This window comes from Alligator sinensis, unplaced genomic scaffold (genome assembly GCF_000455745.1).
Source record: "Alligator sinensis unplaced genomic scaffold, ASM45574v1 scaffold199_1, whole genome shotgun sequence".
NCBI lineage: Eukaryota > Metazoa > Chordata > Crocodylia > Alligatoridae > Alligator > Alligator sinensis.
This window is the reverse complement of record NW_005842008.1, coordinates 2,478,150-2,495,104: the sequence shown is the minus strand read 5'-3', so window position 1 is coordinate 2,495,104 and position 16,955 is coordinate 2,478,150. Positions and strand designations below refer to the sequence as shown.

Genomic DNA, 16,955 nt, shown 5'->3' with positions numbered 1-16,955 from the left:
CTACAAAACAGTTGCCTAATTGATCAGAAACAGTAAAAAAAAAAAAAAAAAAAAAAAAAAAAAAAAAAAAAAAAAAAAAAAAAAAAAAAAAAAAAAAAAAAAAAAAAAAAAAAAAAAAAAAAAAAAAAAAAAAAAAAAAAAAAAAAAAAAAAAAAAAAAAAAAAAAAAAAAAAAAAAAAAAAAAAAAAAAAAAAAAAAAAAAAAAAAAAAAAAAAAAAAAAAAAAAAAAAAAAAAAAAAAAAAAAAAAAAAAAAAAAAAAAAAAAAAAAAAAAAAAAAAAAAAAAAAAAAAAAAAAAAAAAAAAAAAAAAAAAAAAAAAAAAAAAAAAAAAAAAAAAAAAAAAAAAAAAAAAAAAAAAAAAAAAAAAAAAAAAAAAAAAAAAAAAAAAAAAAAAAAAAAAAAAAAAAAAAAAAAAAAAAAAAAAAAAAAAAAAAAAAAAAAAAAAAAAAAAAAAAAAAAAAAAAAAAAAAAAAAAAAAAAAAAAAAAAAAAAAAAAAAAAAAAAAAAAAAAAAAAAAAAAAAAAAAAAAAAAAAAAAAAAAAAAAAAGCCCTCTGGAAAATGGAGACAGCCTGAAGAATTTGAGATGTACCATTTCAAACATGACAAGAAAATAAATGAACCAAAAACCCCAGAATGAGGATTACCATCACAACTCATCTTAAAACCCAAACCTATACAGTACAGCTGCTGAATAGGTGTTCACCTTAGTTTGAAAAGGTTGCCAAAAGGGGAGACTGGAGAAAATGGCCACTAGCCTTATCCCAGGAATAAGAGCATACAGGACAGACAGAAGTCTGCCACTGACCAATGAAATGGAACTTTCAAGGAGCGGTGATAAAGGTTTCAGAGGGAAGGATGGATTTTGAGTCCATTCTTTCTCTCATTAAAGTCAATGGTAAAATTCCTATGGACTTCAAAAGGAGGACTGGTCTCTTAATCTGCTTCCCTCCACCATTTCCTTGGGAACCAAAATCATACTCAGCTCCCTAGAACTGTCACATTAACACAGTCCTAAACAGGAAATATTCAAGCTGCCAGAGGGATCTATAGATAAACCAACACTGGAAAGGCTCCATATGCACAGTGAGATAAGCCTATCATTTTAGCAGCAAAAAAAGTTAGGCACCTGCCATCTTGGTTTAGCCCACCTACACCAGAAACGGTGTACATGCAAACACTGACCATAACACACAGTTACAGAAAGTGTGTCTACCCAAGCTAGCACTGTGACAAGATAACATGCCATACAAAGGGCTGCAATACATGGGATAATTCAGAAGTATTAATAGAAGAGATGATACAAACCGACAACGGTTTGGCCAGGAACAAAAAAAAAAATGTAGTAACCCTAATTTTAACTGGGTTCTTCACTGAAGGAAAGGAAGGTCCATAAAAAAACAGATGGACTGACTTCAAATGATTTACATCCCTAGACAAATCAGATTACATTGATTTAAGCCCAATTTAATTTAGGCAGGTTTTTAACCACAAGAATAAGGACATTCTTAGTACATATTAATAATTAAACCAACATATACACAATTAGCAATATCCTACATAATAATAAACATTTAAATAGCTTGTTTTGGATTATTCTATACCTAGTTAATTTGTTTAAAAAACAAGCCAAGTAGTTTTATTTTACAACGCACTGTGCCTTTCTATACATTTCTTGTAATCAGTCTCTGTAGCACTGCACCTTTATAGATTTTATGATCCAAATTCAATTGTGTCTTCAGTAATTCTCTTGAACTCATAATTTCCTCTCCCATCCATGTGCAGATAAAACTGTGGAATAAAAAGTATGCATTAACAACAACAAAAGATATTTTTGTTACTCTTGTTTACAGCAATAAATGTTAGTAGAAAACAATTTGTTAAAAGAGTAAAATCTAAACCCTCATTGAACTGGTTAAGGAACAACTGAGTCCTACTGCAATGCCTGAACAATGTAATCACCTTTGAGAGACAGCATATTGATTCTTTTGTATATAGTCTCTCTCTATCTGCTGGTAGATTTCATTACAACTTGATTTGTTGGGATAATTATATATGCAAGTTACAGGTCACTTACATAATAAATACTCAATTTGGAGAAAATATGGCATTAATTACAATGTGAAACTGCATATGCTTTTGTCCATATAAAATTAGATATACTGTTTTTGTTTTTATACTGTTTTAAACATTCAAAAGGGTTTTCAGAATGCTTAATGTACTGAACAATCCTTTCCAATCCTCTGTGTAAAGGCAGAATTCCCCACCAGAACCTGAATGCATCCACCAGATTTCTTCACCTCTACACCCTTCAGGAATGGGTAAAACTATCTTATATTGTAAAGGAAACAATGGCTGCTGCTGTCATCATCATCATGTATTTATTTATTTTTACAGGATTAAAAACATCCTAAGTATTCAACTGTATTAAAATCAAATTCTTGTTTTTATAAACACAAACTTAATTGGCTTTTAGGGCACGTACAAAAAAGATAGACATACAACTCTAACAAAATGTAATGAGTGTACTTGTAAACAAATTCATTAATATCCTAATTTGAAAAACTTCACATGATTGTTTAGCTACAAGCCCCTCTAATGAATGTCCCCAAATGGCAAAAATACTCTGACTTTTGGATATTTTGTATGGATAGCTCTTCAGGACAGAGCTATCTGTATAATTTAGAACTGTAAATTGTTTCAATTTCCATTAGTATTTGTGAATATTTCAGATACTGCTAAAGGACTATAAAAATAACATCTATCATGCTTTAGGCAAGCATATTTGGTTGGAAGGCAAGATATTGGAACGTAATTGGATTTATAGCTCTTTTATGCACAAAAAAGGCTTAACCCATAATCCCCAAGAAAAAACAAAGACTACATACGTCATGGTGTTTCCACAGAGACTTTCTATGAGAGACTGTGAACAGTGTGATGCCAACCTACGGTAAGAGAACATACACAATAAACATTAACACATACAATATTTTAACTCATTTCCTGATCATCTTGCTTGATATTTTAAAAGGTGAGCTGTCTCTCTCTCTCACGTGCACGCGCACACACACACACACACACACACACACACACACACACACACACACACACACACCTTCCCCTTAAGACTTTAATAATTAACAGGGAATGTACGTAACCACACAGAATTTTTAAGAGAATCAGAAATGATGGTATAGGAGAAAGGGGAAAAGAAGTGTGAACAGCATGGCATTTAAAATATTTTCCTTTAGTTGATTTTTGAAAGGTGGTCTAACATGTTTAGCTTTTATCTTAAATAAATATACTAGTTTTTAAGCTCCAAGTCCTAGATTGGCCAGTGAGAGAGGTTTTATGGCACGGAAAGTGTAAAATTATCTTGGGATGTTAGACAGACTTAGATGTTAGACAAGTCTGAACAGTTTGTTTGGAATTAATTACTGAATTATACAAACTTGATGTTTTTACCAATTTTTTATAAACAACATAAATGTTATACTGCATTTCTACTTTATCTTGTAAACAATCCAAAAACAAAGTCAAAACCAAAACCTTACCTTCCGGCAGTGATTGTAAATGTATCCTTCTACATCAACACTAACAGCACTAGTACATTCATCCAAAATTGCAAACTGGGGTTTATGATAAAATAATCTTGCCATCTGAAATGCAAAGCAAAATAGCATTTGTGAATACAGAACCAGCACCACCAATTTCTATAATATTAGGAATTTTAAACAGAAAGCACTTAACTAAAAACTAGAAAGTTACTAAGACAAAAATATTTATCTTTAACCATTATTAGCCTAATAATGTAGACAGTATTTTAATCTTCTATTCACTAACAGAAAATAAATATACAGACACAAAAAACCCCCCAGAATTTCATATTAAAGACATGAAAGATACTGCCTATCTATAAGTTAATTTTCCTAAGATTCAGATGTCAATTTAAAAAAAACCCACAGTAATAATATTTACTGACTAGACATTGATTGAGCTCCAAATGAATTGTTCTAATATACAGAATTTTGTGAGCGTGTGATGGAGACATACCGCCATTCTCTGTTTTTCTCCTCCGCTGAGCACATCCATCCAGTCCTGAATACTATCCCAGCCACCCTCACGCTCCAGAATTGGACCCAACTGGACATTGTCCAAGTACTCCTGCAGTACCTTCCAGGAGAATAATGGTTATAGGTATAGCTTATATATGCTTTACATTGTAATGACTCCTCATATTAGTGCAGGTATATCTATTAATACCATTCAATAAATATTAATTTCACTCATCCAAAATACTGGTGCTAAAGCATTTAAAATCTAACCAAACTTAATCTACTTAATTGCCACAGCAATGTGATTAAAAATGAATGACCACTTAAACATTGTTGAATTTCAGTATTCCTTCAAGCAAGTCCCCAATTTCAAACTGTACTCCAAACATCTAGCATCTTATGCCAAAGCATTTAAAAACATTAGTACTACAACTTGCAGTAGTAGGACCCATTTTTGCAAATTGCTCCATGCAGGTATGTTCATGAAGATAGTGAGGAGCTGCTTGCATAGAGTAGCTTGCAGAAACAAAGTCTTACAGGGCCTATCAACAAATAAATGGGAAATAAAGTCAGGGTTTAGCAGACAGATAATATTCTCAACATCTCTTGGCATGTAATGCTAATGGGAAGATTATAAATGGGTGAAGAAGCAGCCATTCAGTATGGCATTGTTAAAGGTAAACTGATAAGGACCCTGGACTGGTTACAAATTTAAGTTTACCAAATAACTTACAAGAAAAGGAAAGGTAAGGTAAAAGAAAGCCTATTATGCTGCAAAATGTCTCAGATGGAAGGTTTTTAGGACTATCAATTTTATTAACATTTTAAGTTTGTATTCAATGTGGGGGGGGGGGGGGGGGGGGGTGGAGAGGCTTAAAAAGGGTTTCAGAACAGGTCTGTAGTTTGGAAAAACCTGGATTTTTTTTCAGAATATAGCAAATATAGCAAAACATCCCTAAATTTAAAAATAAAAAATCCAGAAAAAGACATGATTCTAAATAATGGTCACTGAGATGATTGTTCTTACCTGGTCAGATATCCCCTTCCTCCTCTGGTCATCTAAGGTATCTGGATATATTACTTGGTCTCGGAGTGTCCCAAGGGTCATATATGGTCTCTGGAATTCCGTTGCAAATGGTAAGTACAACCTGACAGACCTTCATAATAATCAACAAATACAGGCGTAAAGGTCGGTATTAAGTACTATCATACTTTGCTTTACCTGAGGAACATAAAACAACTTTCCTCTTTCAGGTTTCGTCAGTCGTCCACCAAACAGAGGCCACAACTGTAACAAAAGAAAAAGAAAGCTTTAACATTTGGAGAAAAAATTCTTTTAAATTAAAAAAAAAACAACACAAAAAACACAAAAACTGATATTAGTGTAGCCTTACCTCACCAAGAACACGGAAAAGTGAACTCTTCCCACATCCATTTGGCCCACAAACCAGAACATTTGCACCAGATCGAACCTAAAATACAAATCAATGTATGACACTATTAATGAAATGTAAAAAGTCTGCATTGGTCCTGAGATATGCCAGGGTTTCCATAGGGATGAGACCATCCTTTACATAATAAACTCAATTTTGGTAAACTAAAGAAGTCCAACTGACATTTTCTATGTCTATGTGATGGTGGGGTAAAATTATTGCACACTTTAAAAAAAATGCAAACTATGAAATATTAATGCGACAAGATCAAGGTTTGGGAGTTTTAAGTAAGATAAGTTAATTCAGTTCTTTTGTAAGAGACTAATGGTCTTTCAAGAGCCATCTTCAAGTTTTTTTTCAGTTTACTAGCCTCAATGAAGGCTGCTAGCTCACTAATTGAGAAGAGTTTGCTGGGTCCCATGTAAGAAATGTAAAATTTGCATGATCCTCTAAATTTCAGGCCAAGATCAACAAGTTGTGAGTTCAAGATCACACAGAAGTCACAGACAGGCATTACATTTCTGCTAGGAAAACTGCTGCTCTCCTGCAAGAAACTACAAGTACACAAGAGCCCACTTAATTTTTCACAGGTGAAACATGCCTCTTCTGGGAGAAAGATCTTTCTAAGGAAGTCCTCCCTTATGGGAGAATTTCTCTCGCAAGAAATAACATTTGTATGCTCCCTTACCAGACACCCAGGTCTGCAGAAGGGACAGGGATTCTTTTCCCATCATTCTACTCCCCTCCCGTTGATCAGTCTGGGAGGCAAAGGGAGAACTGCGGCAATGTGTCCCGCCTCTTCCCCAAACTGGAGACCGCCCAATTTGGGGAATGAGCTCGGGGCTTTGCCTGGATACCACCCTTCCCTCCCAGACCAGTCAAAAGCTTGTTTAAGTCTATCCCAACCATGCAGTTAGTTCAATAAAAAAAAATATCACCCACATAAATCTATACCTCTCCCATTTATATCTTGCTTTTGTTATATGTCATCTCCTACTTTTGTGTGCATTTTGCCTGCCTGAAGTGTAAGTCTTCCATGGCTGGGACCATATCCCCTTAAATGTCTACACAGTAAGCATCACTGTCTAGGCACTATTTTATAAAGTAACCAAATTCCAGGAAAATTACTAAACTTTGAATTTACCAGGTCAAGCTGATACTGTACTTTTGAGATTAAAAATAGACAAGGAATTATTTGGTTATCATGCTTTCCTTCAAGCCTAACAAAGGTCCATAAACTTCAAATAAGGCCCAAGAGTTAACATTTGTAGTACTATACACAAAACTTAAACTTAATGTACTGGGGAGAAAATTAACATGCAACCTGATCTTTATTTTGTCACAACCCAAAGGTGTGATTTTGTTTTTGTGTGTGCTTTGGCACCACTGAATTATTTTCCCGCCGTTTTGAAGCTTTCTTTGCAGGGTGCATTTCTTCTTTGCAGCACAGAAATGCACGGTGCAAAGAGTTCCCGCCATTTGTATTAAAATTCGAGCTCCATTATTGGCTTGTGTTAAAATATTCCCACGTGGCGGCTAGCGATTGGCTTGCTAGCCGTATAAGAGGCTTGAGTGGTTTCCGCCCAAGTTGGAGAACTTGGAGAACTCCGAGGAGAACCCCGCAAGGGAGGACTCCACGAACATCAGGAGGAGGAGACTTCACGTCTCGTGAAGATCTCTAAGCGCTGCGGAGCCTATTGGACCCAGCGTGTTTCAAGAAGGCAACAGGGGTCTGATCAGCCTCTAGCCTCTCCCCGTCGCCGAGCGCAATCCTCAACGTATCCCTCTTCCCTGCGCGCAAGTTCCACGGAGCCTAGCAAACTTCGTGAGAGTCTATTCAGAGCTCTTTGCTTCGAGTACTTTCTTCGGTTGGCGCGACGGGCTCGTGGTTTAGAGCCTCCAACCGGATGGGCTAGAAGAATGTTCACGGGAAGGAACTCTAATCCGCCTCTCTTCTTTTCTATCTGTAACTGCAACTCAAGCAAGTTTTCCTGCCTGCACCGCGACCATCTTCGGCGTAAGTAAAATAATCTTAATCAACCATTAAGCGTCCGTGCCTAATTCTAGCATGTCGCCTGCTTTCTCCGACCCAACGTGCCCGGGCTGCTGGCCACAGCCCGCGGCGCGAAAAAAGGGCCCGGATCGCTCCCGGCCCGCACACATTTATATTACCTCTCTTAAAAGTTATAGATTCTTATTTTCAACTTTAAATCACATTTGAGCATTTCATTACCTTTCAACTTCATTACAATTTTGACAGGAATTCTTGTTTTTCAGAATGACTTTTTTATTTTTACATTAAATCTACAGCAGTAACTAGGACAGGAAAAAGTTGAGCTTTCAGTGCCACCTAGCGAGCTTACTACATAAAACAGAAGTTATGAAACTGAAACCTGATGCCTCACTTAAGCAACAATCAACCTTAAATAATGCACCTATTTCAAGCGTTGGCACACAACCTTAAATAATGTACCTATTTCAAGCGCTGGCACACGTGCTCCCCTCTCTGAAAGCTTCAATCAGCTGACGGAGCTCCCAGCTGTGGGAACCCATGCTGTGCCCCCCTGGCTGGTAGTCGTGTCAGCTGATCAGAGCTCTCAGCCATGAGGAGGTAGTGGACTGTGGGGCGAAAGCAAGCTCCCACAGCTGGGAGCTCTTCCAACAACTGGACCTCTCAGCCTCAGGGGAGAACCATCCGGTCCTGTGGCTGGGAGCACTATTAGCTAGTTATCTGATTGGAGCTCCTAGGCCTTGGAGCACACCATATGCTAACACGGCTGAATGCTCAAATCAGGTGACAAAGCTAATAGCTGCAGGGGTGTATGGTGCACGCTGGTGGCTGGGGGCTCTGATCAGCTGACAAGGCTCCCAGCCACAGGGGCTCACCATGCACTCCCCATGGCTGGGAGCTCTGTCAGCTCATCAGGACTCAGCTAGGAGGGTTCACTGTGCTTCCCCAGCTGGGAGTTCCAATCAGCTGACCAGGGCTCCCAGCCTCCACAGCACACACGTGTGCTCCAGAGGCTGGGAGCACCGACCACAGATTCAATTAAAAATGTGACAGCAACCAGCCACAATGTTTTTACACATATTTTATGTAATAACTTTGTCGCTTATTCCTGGTTTTATCGCACCAGTAACTGAATGAATGTGTGGCCAGGTCACTATTTAGGACATAATAACTGGTTAATCATATCTTAAGTACAATAGGTGTCAGGGGCCTGAAAGTAGGTAGATAAACTGATAAACTTTTTTCACTCTCCCTTGTTTTGATGGGAAGGAACCTTTTTAAAAATCTGATTACATCCTAGGCTGAATTCATTACACTATGTTGTTTAAATTTCTGATCTATACCACAGCATTTCTGCAAGCATTTCTAGCTGTGACTGCAATAAATACATAGGATGCTTTTAGTTAGTTTAAAACTCAAATGTAGATTTTGATGGAAAAAGGGGTGAGGTTTTACAGTTTAATTAAAACATTTCTATTTTTAAAATTCACTAAAAGTTTTCCTTTCTACTCACGTAGACATTCGCTCTTTGCATTAATTTGTGTGCTTTTCGAAGAAAATACAACACTGCAAAATGGGCAGACACGGTTGGTTTTATGAAATCAAAAAGTGTTGAAAACATATACATGCATACACTCCAGTCAAAATAAGATGTGTAAATGTAATGCTACAGCACCAGACTAATGCAGGAGAACATCAAAATGAAAGTTCTATGTTGTATTGTCAAAAGAAAGTGAAATATAGAAAGTAGAATAAAAACTGCATTAAATTTGAAACCTAGATTTGAAAAAAAACCTCAGCTTTTAAAACCTAGTATCTGGTCAAGTAATACCACTAGCAATTTTTGATAAAACTATGATTATAACATTGACAGCCGCCTGAAAAACATGCCTTGTTTCTATTTTTTCCTTTTTTCAAATTAATAGAGTAAATTTGTAGGAAAGTCACCTTAATATATTGGAACTTACCTCAAAGTTAAGATCTTTAATCAACATGTCTCCATTTGGTGTTATTAATGGGACATGATCAAACCTACGGGTAGAATTGACAAATTACTATTATTGAGTACATATATACCAAGTATGTATAGTGCTAACTTGTGAAATCCGTGGAAGCTGGTATCAAAATATAGGCAGATGACTTACAGGTGAGTAGATATGCCTAGTCATTAAACCTTGACTGCTTTGTGAAATAGATTTCATAATATATGTATTTTGCTATGCTTTTTTAATAAACTGAAGAAGTAGGATGTAATCTGACAGGCACTAACTGACAGAACAGGCCCAGGTATGTACTTATCAGATGCCTCCAAAACACTTCAACTGTATATGGAAAATGTTAGAAAGTCAATGAAGAAATTCTAGTCTGGAAAGATGAGGCTTAAGCACCAGGAAAAATAACCTGAGGCCATAATAACCTGAGAGCAGAAAAACTTACTGGAAAGGTTGGGTCTGGAGAACAGATAGTAGTAGTAGTAAAGAGTAAAATGGTTATGAACTGTTTTGTGGATTAGGAATTATGAGAAAAATCTAGTAGATATTGAACATATGGAAGTAATATAATAGCATCTTTATAACAGAGTATAAACAGACATAACAACTGTATTGCTGTCAAAGGATAATGACACAAGTTGTTTCAATACAACCATTATGTTGTATAGTAGTGATTCTGTAGAGATACAAGTAGCAAAACCATTCCAAATTTAGAACTGCTTTACTCACATCGAAGTTGGGGTGATCTAGGTAACTTCTATTGCTACAGGATCATGCATATATAACAGTTAGGTATTAATGGCTGCTGTGTTTTCCCAAGCAGCAGCTCATCCTCTGTTTTTAAGTGACTAAAATTTCTCTTTATCCAGACTTGTATTCATAGAGATAGGAAAAGTTACAAAACCGTAGTTATTAAAGTGCTATCTATACATACTTGATAAGGTTATCAATATTGATGATTTCTCCAGAACCAGGTATCAAAGGAATAACTTGAGTTCTATCTGCATCTTAAATTAATAAACAAAATAAAACAAAAACAAGCATTAGAAAGTAGGCTTATGTATATCAAGAAATGACTGTTATCAATTCAACTTGTCACTTTTACCCTTTTCTTGTGATACCATGGTACGCTGATATTTGCCACTGTTCAACTCCTTTAATACTTGCATCAATTCTGTAATTCGAGCTGTGAAGCTGAAATGAATTAAGAATTAATCTTCAGAAATCTTATTTTATAATTAAATGGAGAAGGAAACCTCTAAAAATATTAAATTACAACTTGAAAATCATAATATTGGGAGGACTAGAATCACATTTCTGCAAGATGACTCAGAGGGCATATTATCTGAAAGTATGTTGCTTCAAAATGTATGTGTTAATTATGTACAAGTCGATATCACAGGCCTTTAGAATATAACTGCCTGAAACAGAATTACACTAAGGACCTCCCAACTCGAATATTTAAACTCCATAACCTCTGTCATCCACAACTGCCTCTTAAATTGGTCAGATATTTTAAACTTTAAAAAGTATTATAATTTTTAGTTTAAATATAGATAAATATCAGTATTCTGATACAAAATGTTAAATTGTGAACTTATTTACATACATATTATAAAACACAAATATATATATGGCTGTCAGTGCCAAACCCATAGATATTCAATAATATTTTTCTGAATAAGATGACATTTAACTTGTAAATATTTAGACTGCTATACTAAGAAAAATAAAGACAGGCTTGTTTGGTGTTAATTTAGAAGTTCCATGTGTAAACAGAAAATACATTGGAGACATGAGTTGTATTTATGCAAATTAAGATAACTTTGATTAGCCAATATTACTCTTACCCAGCCAATCTGGTCATTTCACGGCCTGCTAGGACTATTCTGCCCAAAGCTTGAGACATTCTTAGTAACATTCTTCCACTCTGATAATAATCCTTAAGCAGCAAAATATAAACTATGTTTAGTTATGTGAATTTCCAAAATTTAAGCAATCAGAATATTTATTTCTTATTTCTGTTCTATATTACTTACCTCCAATAGTTCTGCATGGTTACTATTTTGATGATGAGGATGAGTTAGATTCAGAAATGGACGGCTAACAACAAGGTAACCAACCACAGTGGCAAGATCTGCAAGATTTAAAGGTAAACATTCAACACAGTTTGTCATATCAGAAGAAACAAACCACTAGCACTTTGTAAATACTTACATTTAGAAATGATGGTATCTATGAAACCCATAGAGAACCGGAACAAGATGAAACTGTGCAAATGCTCCACCTGATAAAACACAAGAGAGAAAAATATAAAGTACATGCCAATATTTGCTATGGTGTCTGCAATTACACCAGAAAAGTAAATTAGATTATAAAAAATTATTTGTTTTGTAATAAGTCACAAAGGCCCCAATAAGGATTGCAAACTCATTGGGTCAGATCAGGGGTTCTCAAACTGTGTGTCACGGGCAACTTAAAAGGGAGGCGCAAACTTCCCACGGGGTATGCGCAGCAGCGTGGGAAGCAGCATGCAGCAGTGGCATGGAATGGTGGATGGCAGTGGCAGCTGCTGTGTGCAAGCTCCCCGTCCCCTGCCACTGCCATCCAGCACTCGGGGTCACGGTATCACAAAGTTTGAGAACCCCTGGGTTAGACACTACATAAATACATGCAGACAACTGTCCCTGCGTACAAGTGCTTACCAACCAATCTACTAAAAAACACAAAACTGAGTAACAAGGAAGAAAAGGAAAACATGGGTAATGGGAAAAAAGAGGACATAAGTAGCATTTAACAGGGGGCCAAGCCCCTGTTACAAAGAGTACAGAAAGAAGACCAGAAAGTAGGCCTGGCCTCTTTAAGATCAGGACCTTTTGGACCAACACGGGTCAGGTGCAGCTGAGTTGGTCACATGACTGGGAGGGGGGAGCAGCTCAGAAGGATAAAAGCTCACCCTGCAGAGGGGTTGGGGTAGTGGGGCCTTGACCAAGGAGAAGGCCGGATTGCCAGCCAGGAGGAGAGCAGACCCAGCCAGACCCTGTAAGTAGCCCCAAAAGGGGGAGAAGTTTCATTGGAGTTTTCTTTTGTTGCTGATTTGGTAAACTATGGGTTCGTGGGCCAGATCCTTGTGATAAGACTGTGTCTGTCACCCCGAGGAGGGGAAGAAGTTTATGTTGAATACTCTTTCTTTTGTTTGACAGACATCCAGTGGACTAGGAGTGGCTGTAAGGGGAGATGTGGAGCTGCAGGACAGGGTGTCCCAACACCATCTAACTTACTTCCCAGAAGGAAGCAGGGGGAGCTGCTGGTGACAGCCTGAGGGTCTGCTGCAGTGATGCAAGACTGAGTAAGGTGGCAGCAAAGTCCAGGGTCTTGGGTTCTAATCCCAGAGGGGTAGAAACCCTGGATTAGCCAAGAGCCTGAAACCCTGAACTGAGAGGCATAGATTTAGGAACCAGACTGCAAGACAGGAGGAAACTGGTGAGGCAATGGTCTAATCAGAAAACCCAGGACAATACCCAACACTAGGAACTCCACCAGGCAGAGAGACACAGCTTCAAGTCCCTCCCCCGCTTCTACTTTGAGGAGCAGTAAGACCTCCCGTATTAATGCTTTTCCCAACAAGGGGTGGCAGATGAATGGGACTGGGAAGACTGAGTAGGGCAGGGAGGCAGGACAGGCTGCAACAGGTGGAGGGATCCCCTTCCCCCTGCCACAAAGTGAAATAAAGATCATTTTTGGGTACAGTTGCTCTGGCTTCAAATAATCAGCAAATGTGAAGCGAGTAAATAATAAGCTAAACCTAAACTAAAACACCTAGGCATAGTTATTGTCTGATATTTATATACTGTTCTATAATAGGTATCACAACTTAAATTCCTCCTCCAGGCCATTTATGGAGTTGATAATGATTTTATTGGCTGCCTCTCCAAGATGGTACAGCATGCAAGGAGAATAAAGTATGGAGGTGTTTTAAAAGTAGACAGACAACTGCTGAATTTAGCATAAACTAGCAGAGCAAAGGAAAAAAAGAAACAAGAGTGGATAGATACTGGAACAAATAGCTAAAGACTGTGAAACTGATTACACATATTTAAGATGTGATCTGATGGGAAAGAGACAACCAGCAAATGGATTCAATGGTAGGAAACAGGTATATTACACAAGCAGAATTACAGAACCAGGAAGAGAGCTATAGCAGCAGGGCTGGGGTTTTTTTAATGAACCCAAGAGAAGCAAAAGGGCAAGAGGTTCAACCAACCAACATGGGAAATGACAGCTGACTAAAGAGCTTCAGGAGAAGTTTTTTAATATTACACTTTGTGTGCATTCCCCAGTGTGTTTCTGTTATGAGCAAGAAAGGCCCACTGCTTTCACCCTTTTCTTCACAGCCATGGATCCTATTCTTTTTGATGAATATACAATAAAAGCTGTGTTATCCGGCACTTTACCATCTGGAACGCTTTATTAACCAGCATCTGTCCCACCATGGCACTTCCCGTTTTGCCGCCGTGAGCCAAGTTCCATTTCTTCTTTGGGCACCACAGCCCGGGCAAAGCAGCATGCACAGGGCCCCCCTCCCCTGTCCCCTGGCTCACTGACGCCAGGGGATGAAAGCCTTGGCACACCGGATGTGGCGGGAGGGGTGGTGGTCTGAACAGGCCAAGGCACCTCCAAACCACTGGGCTGGAGATGAGCATAACTCTCAGGTAGCCAGCATATTTGATTAACTGGCACCCCCCATTTCCCCTGGATGCCGGATAACAGAGCTTTTACTGTACAACCTATCTTCCTGAATGGAATGTGACAGGGGTATCAAACTCACACAGCCCTCTGGGCTGGATCTGGATCCAGATCATGGAGCTCCTCGCAGTCTGGATCCAGATAGTGGGGCTTCTTGTGGTCCCAGATCCGGATCCACATCTGGCAGTAAGGCAAGTGGTGTCAGGGAGCCTTGAGGGTTAATGCAGTCATTGTGCAGTCCTCACCACCACCTACATTCCCAGTGGAGCTCTGTACATCAGATTCGGCAGCAGGCCCCAACCCTGAATTCCCAGTCCCATCTTGGAGCCCCACAGGACAAATTCTTAGAATCCAAGAGTGATACAGATGCATGTGCACCAAAACAGCTGGTAGTGGGGTTCCCTCAAAGCCCTTTCACCAATGTAGTTCTGGCTGAAGGACAGAATGAACAGAAACAAAACAACCAGAACTTCTGAACCACCATGACAATATTCCCAGAGGACTGGAAAAAGGCCAATGTGGTCCCTATTTTCAAGAAGGGGAGGAAGGAGGATCCAGGCAACTATAGGCCAGTCAGTCTTACCTCCATCCTTAGCAAAGTCTTTGGAAAGATTATTAAGGCTCATATATGTGAGAGCCCAGCAGGAAAAATTATACTGAGGGGAAACGAGCATGGGTTCGTAGCAGGTAGATCATGCCTGATTAATCTAGTCTCTTTTTATGACCAGGTTACAAAACACCTGGATGCAGGAGTAGGGGTAGACATCATTTACTTAGACTTCAGGAAGGCCTTCGATATGATATCCCACCCCATACTGGTGAACAAATTAAGAGGCTGTGACTTGGATGATTACACAGTTTGGTGGGTGGCAAATTGGCTAGAGGGTCGCACCCAGAGAGTGGTGGTGGATGGGTCAGTATTGACTGGAAGGGCGTGGGCAGTAGGGTCCCTCAGGGCTCGGTCCTTGGACCAATGCTCTTCAATGTCTTCATCAGTGACTTGGACAAGTGAGTGAAGTGTACTCTGTCCAAGTTTGCGGATGATACAAAACTGTGGGGAGAAGTGGACACACCGGAGGGCACGGAACAACTACAGGCAGACCTGGACAGGTTGGACAAATGGACAGAAACAATAGAATGCAATTTAACAAAGAGAAATGCAAAGTGCTGCACCTAGGAAGGAAAAATGTCCAGCACATCTACTGCCTAGGAAATGACCTGCTCAGTAGCACGGAAGCGGAAAGGGATCTCAGAGTCCTGGTGGACTCCAAGATGAACATGAGCCGTCAGTGTGATGAAGTCATCAGAAAAGCTAACTGCACTTTATCATGCATCAGCAGACACATGACAAACAGAACCAAGGAGGTGATACTTCCCCTCTATTGGGCACTGGTCAGACCGCAGTTGGAATACTGCGTGCAGTTTTGGGCGCCACACTTCAAGGGGGATGTGGATAACCTGGAGAGGGTCCAGAATTGGTGAGGCTCTACTCACCAAGGCACCCCTGGGGGTCACAAGAAATAATGGCCATAAGCTAGCAGAGAGCAGATTTAAACTGGACATTAGGAGGAACTTCTTCACAGTTCGAGTGGCCAAAGTCTGGAACGGGCTCCCAAGGGAGGTGGTGCTCTCCCCTACCCCGGGGGTCTTCAAGAGGAGGTTAGATGGGCATCTGGCAGGGGTCATCTAGACCCAGCGCTCTTTCCTTCCTATGCAGGGGGGGTCGAACTCGATGATCTACTGAGGTCCCTTCCGACCCTAACATCTATGAATCTATTAATCTATTCCTTAAAATGTTTACAATTTTAAAAAGTTAGCATTTAAGATATTCAAATCTTACCAGTTTACGAAAGGTTTTATGAATGGTCTGTTTTTCTCTTGCATTCCCATTATAAAAAGCAATTTCTTCACTAAAAGATAAAAAAAATATATATTTAATTTCTTTACACAAACATTCCACAAGACAAAGGCTTAGCTATAAAAATGAAGTTTTAGAAAACAGCTCCATTTCAAATTAACCTGTGAACAAGGAGGAGTTTAATATTACCACAAGAAAATAGTAGGACATAGTTTGTTCTTTAAAATGGGCAATGAAATGGAATTTTCCCACTAGCTGGTGGTCTGCAAAATTATGAAATCTTGAAATTTTGAAATCTTGGTTTCAAAATTAATGAATTCTGCTAGATATTTACAATTTACTCAAACAGTTTTTGTCACAACCCAAAGGTGTGATTTGATGTGTGCGTGCTTCAGCACTGCTAAATTGCTCCCGCTAAATTGCAATTTCTTTGCACGGTGGAGTTTTCTGCTGCAAAAGAGAACCCCGGTGCAAGGAAATTCCCGCCAATTTGTAGCTTTCTTTGCAGGGTGCATTTCTTTGTTGCAGCACAGAGATGCACGTTGCAAAGAGTTCCCGCCATCTGTATGCTAATTCGAGCCCCGTTATTGGTTCACGTGAAATTATGCACACGTGGCGGCTAGTGATTGGCTTGCTAGCCATATAAAAAGCTTGTGTGGTTTCCGCCCAAGTTGGAGGACTCCACGACTACCAGGAGGAGGAGACTTCATGCTATGTGAAGATCTCTAAGCGCTGCGGAGCCTATTGAACCCAGCATGTATCTTAAGCAGGCAACAGAGGTCTGATCAGCCTTTAGCCTCTCCCCGTCGCCGATAGATTCTTAGACGTATCCCTTCCTGCGCGCAAAGGAACCGGACCCACGA

At 38.8% G+C, this 16,955-nt stretch overlaps 1 protein-coding gene across 3 annotated transcripts in view; it reads right to left on the bottom strand.

The window, feature by feature from the left end:
- The window catches only part of ABCD3 (ATP binding cassette subfamily D member 3), a 59,575-nt gene that overhangs the window by 11,472 nt on the left and 31,148 nt on the right, over positions 1-16,955 (bottom strand). Inside the window, exons 10-23 of one of the 3 annotated variants that reach the window (XM_025201921.1) lie at positions 16,075-16,144; positions 11,706-11,775; positions 11,528-11,625; positions 11,339-11,430; positions 10,594-10,682; positions 10,423-10,495; positions 9,465-9,528; positions 5,448-5,525; positions 5,276-5,341; positions 5,081-5,170; positions 4,052-4,171; positions 3,553-3,657; positions 2,887-2,943; positions 1,701-1,789 (exon numbers count right to left, since the gene is read on the bottom strand). In XM_025201921.1, the coding sequence (XP_025057706.1) occupies positions 1,712-1,789; positions 2,887-2,943; positions 3,553-3,657; positions 4,052-4,171; positions 5,081-5,170; positions 5,276-5,341; positions 5,448-5,525; positions 9,465-9,528; positions 10,423-10,495; positions 10,594-10,682; positions 11,339-11,430; positions 11,528-11,625; positions 11,706-11,775; positions 16,075-16,144 (1,150 nt within the window). In that variant the 3' untranslated portion in view covers positions 1,701-1,711. The other 2 variants (XM_025201922.1, XM_025201923.1) reach the window with 2 other exon arrangements.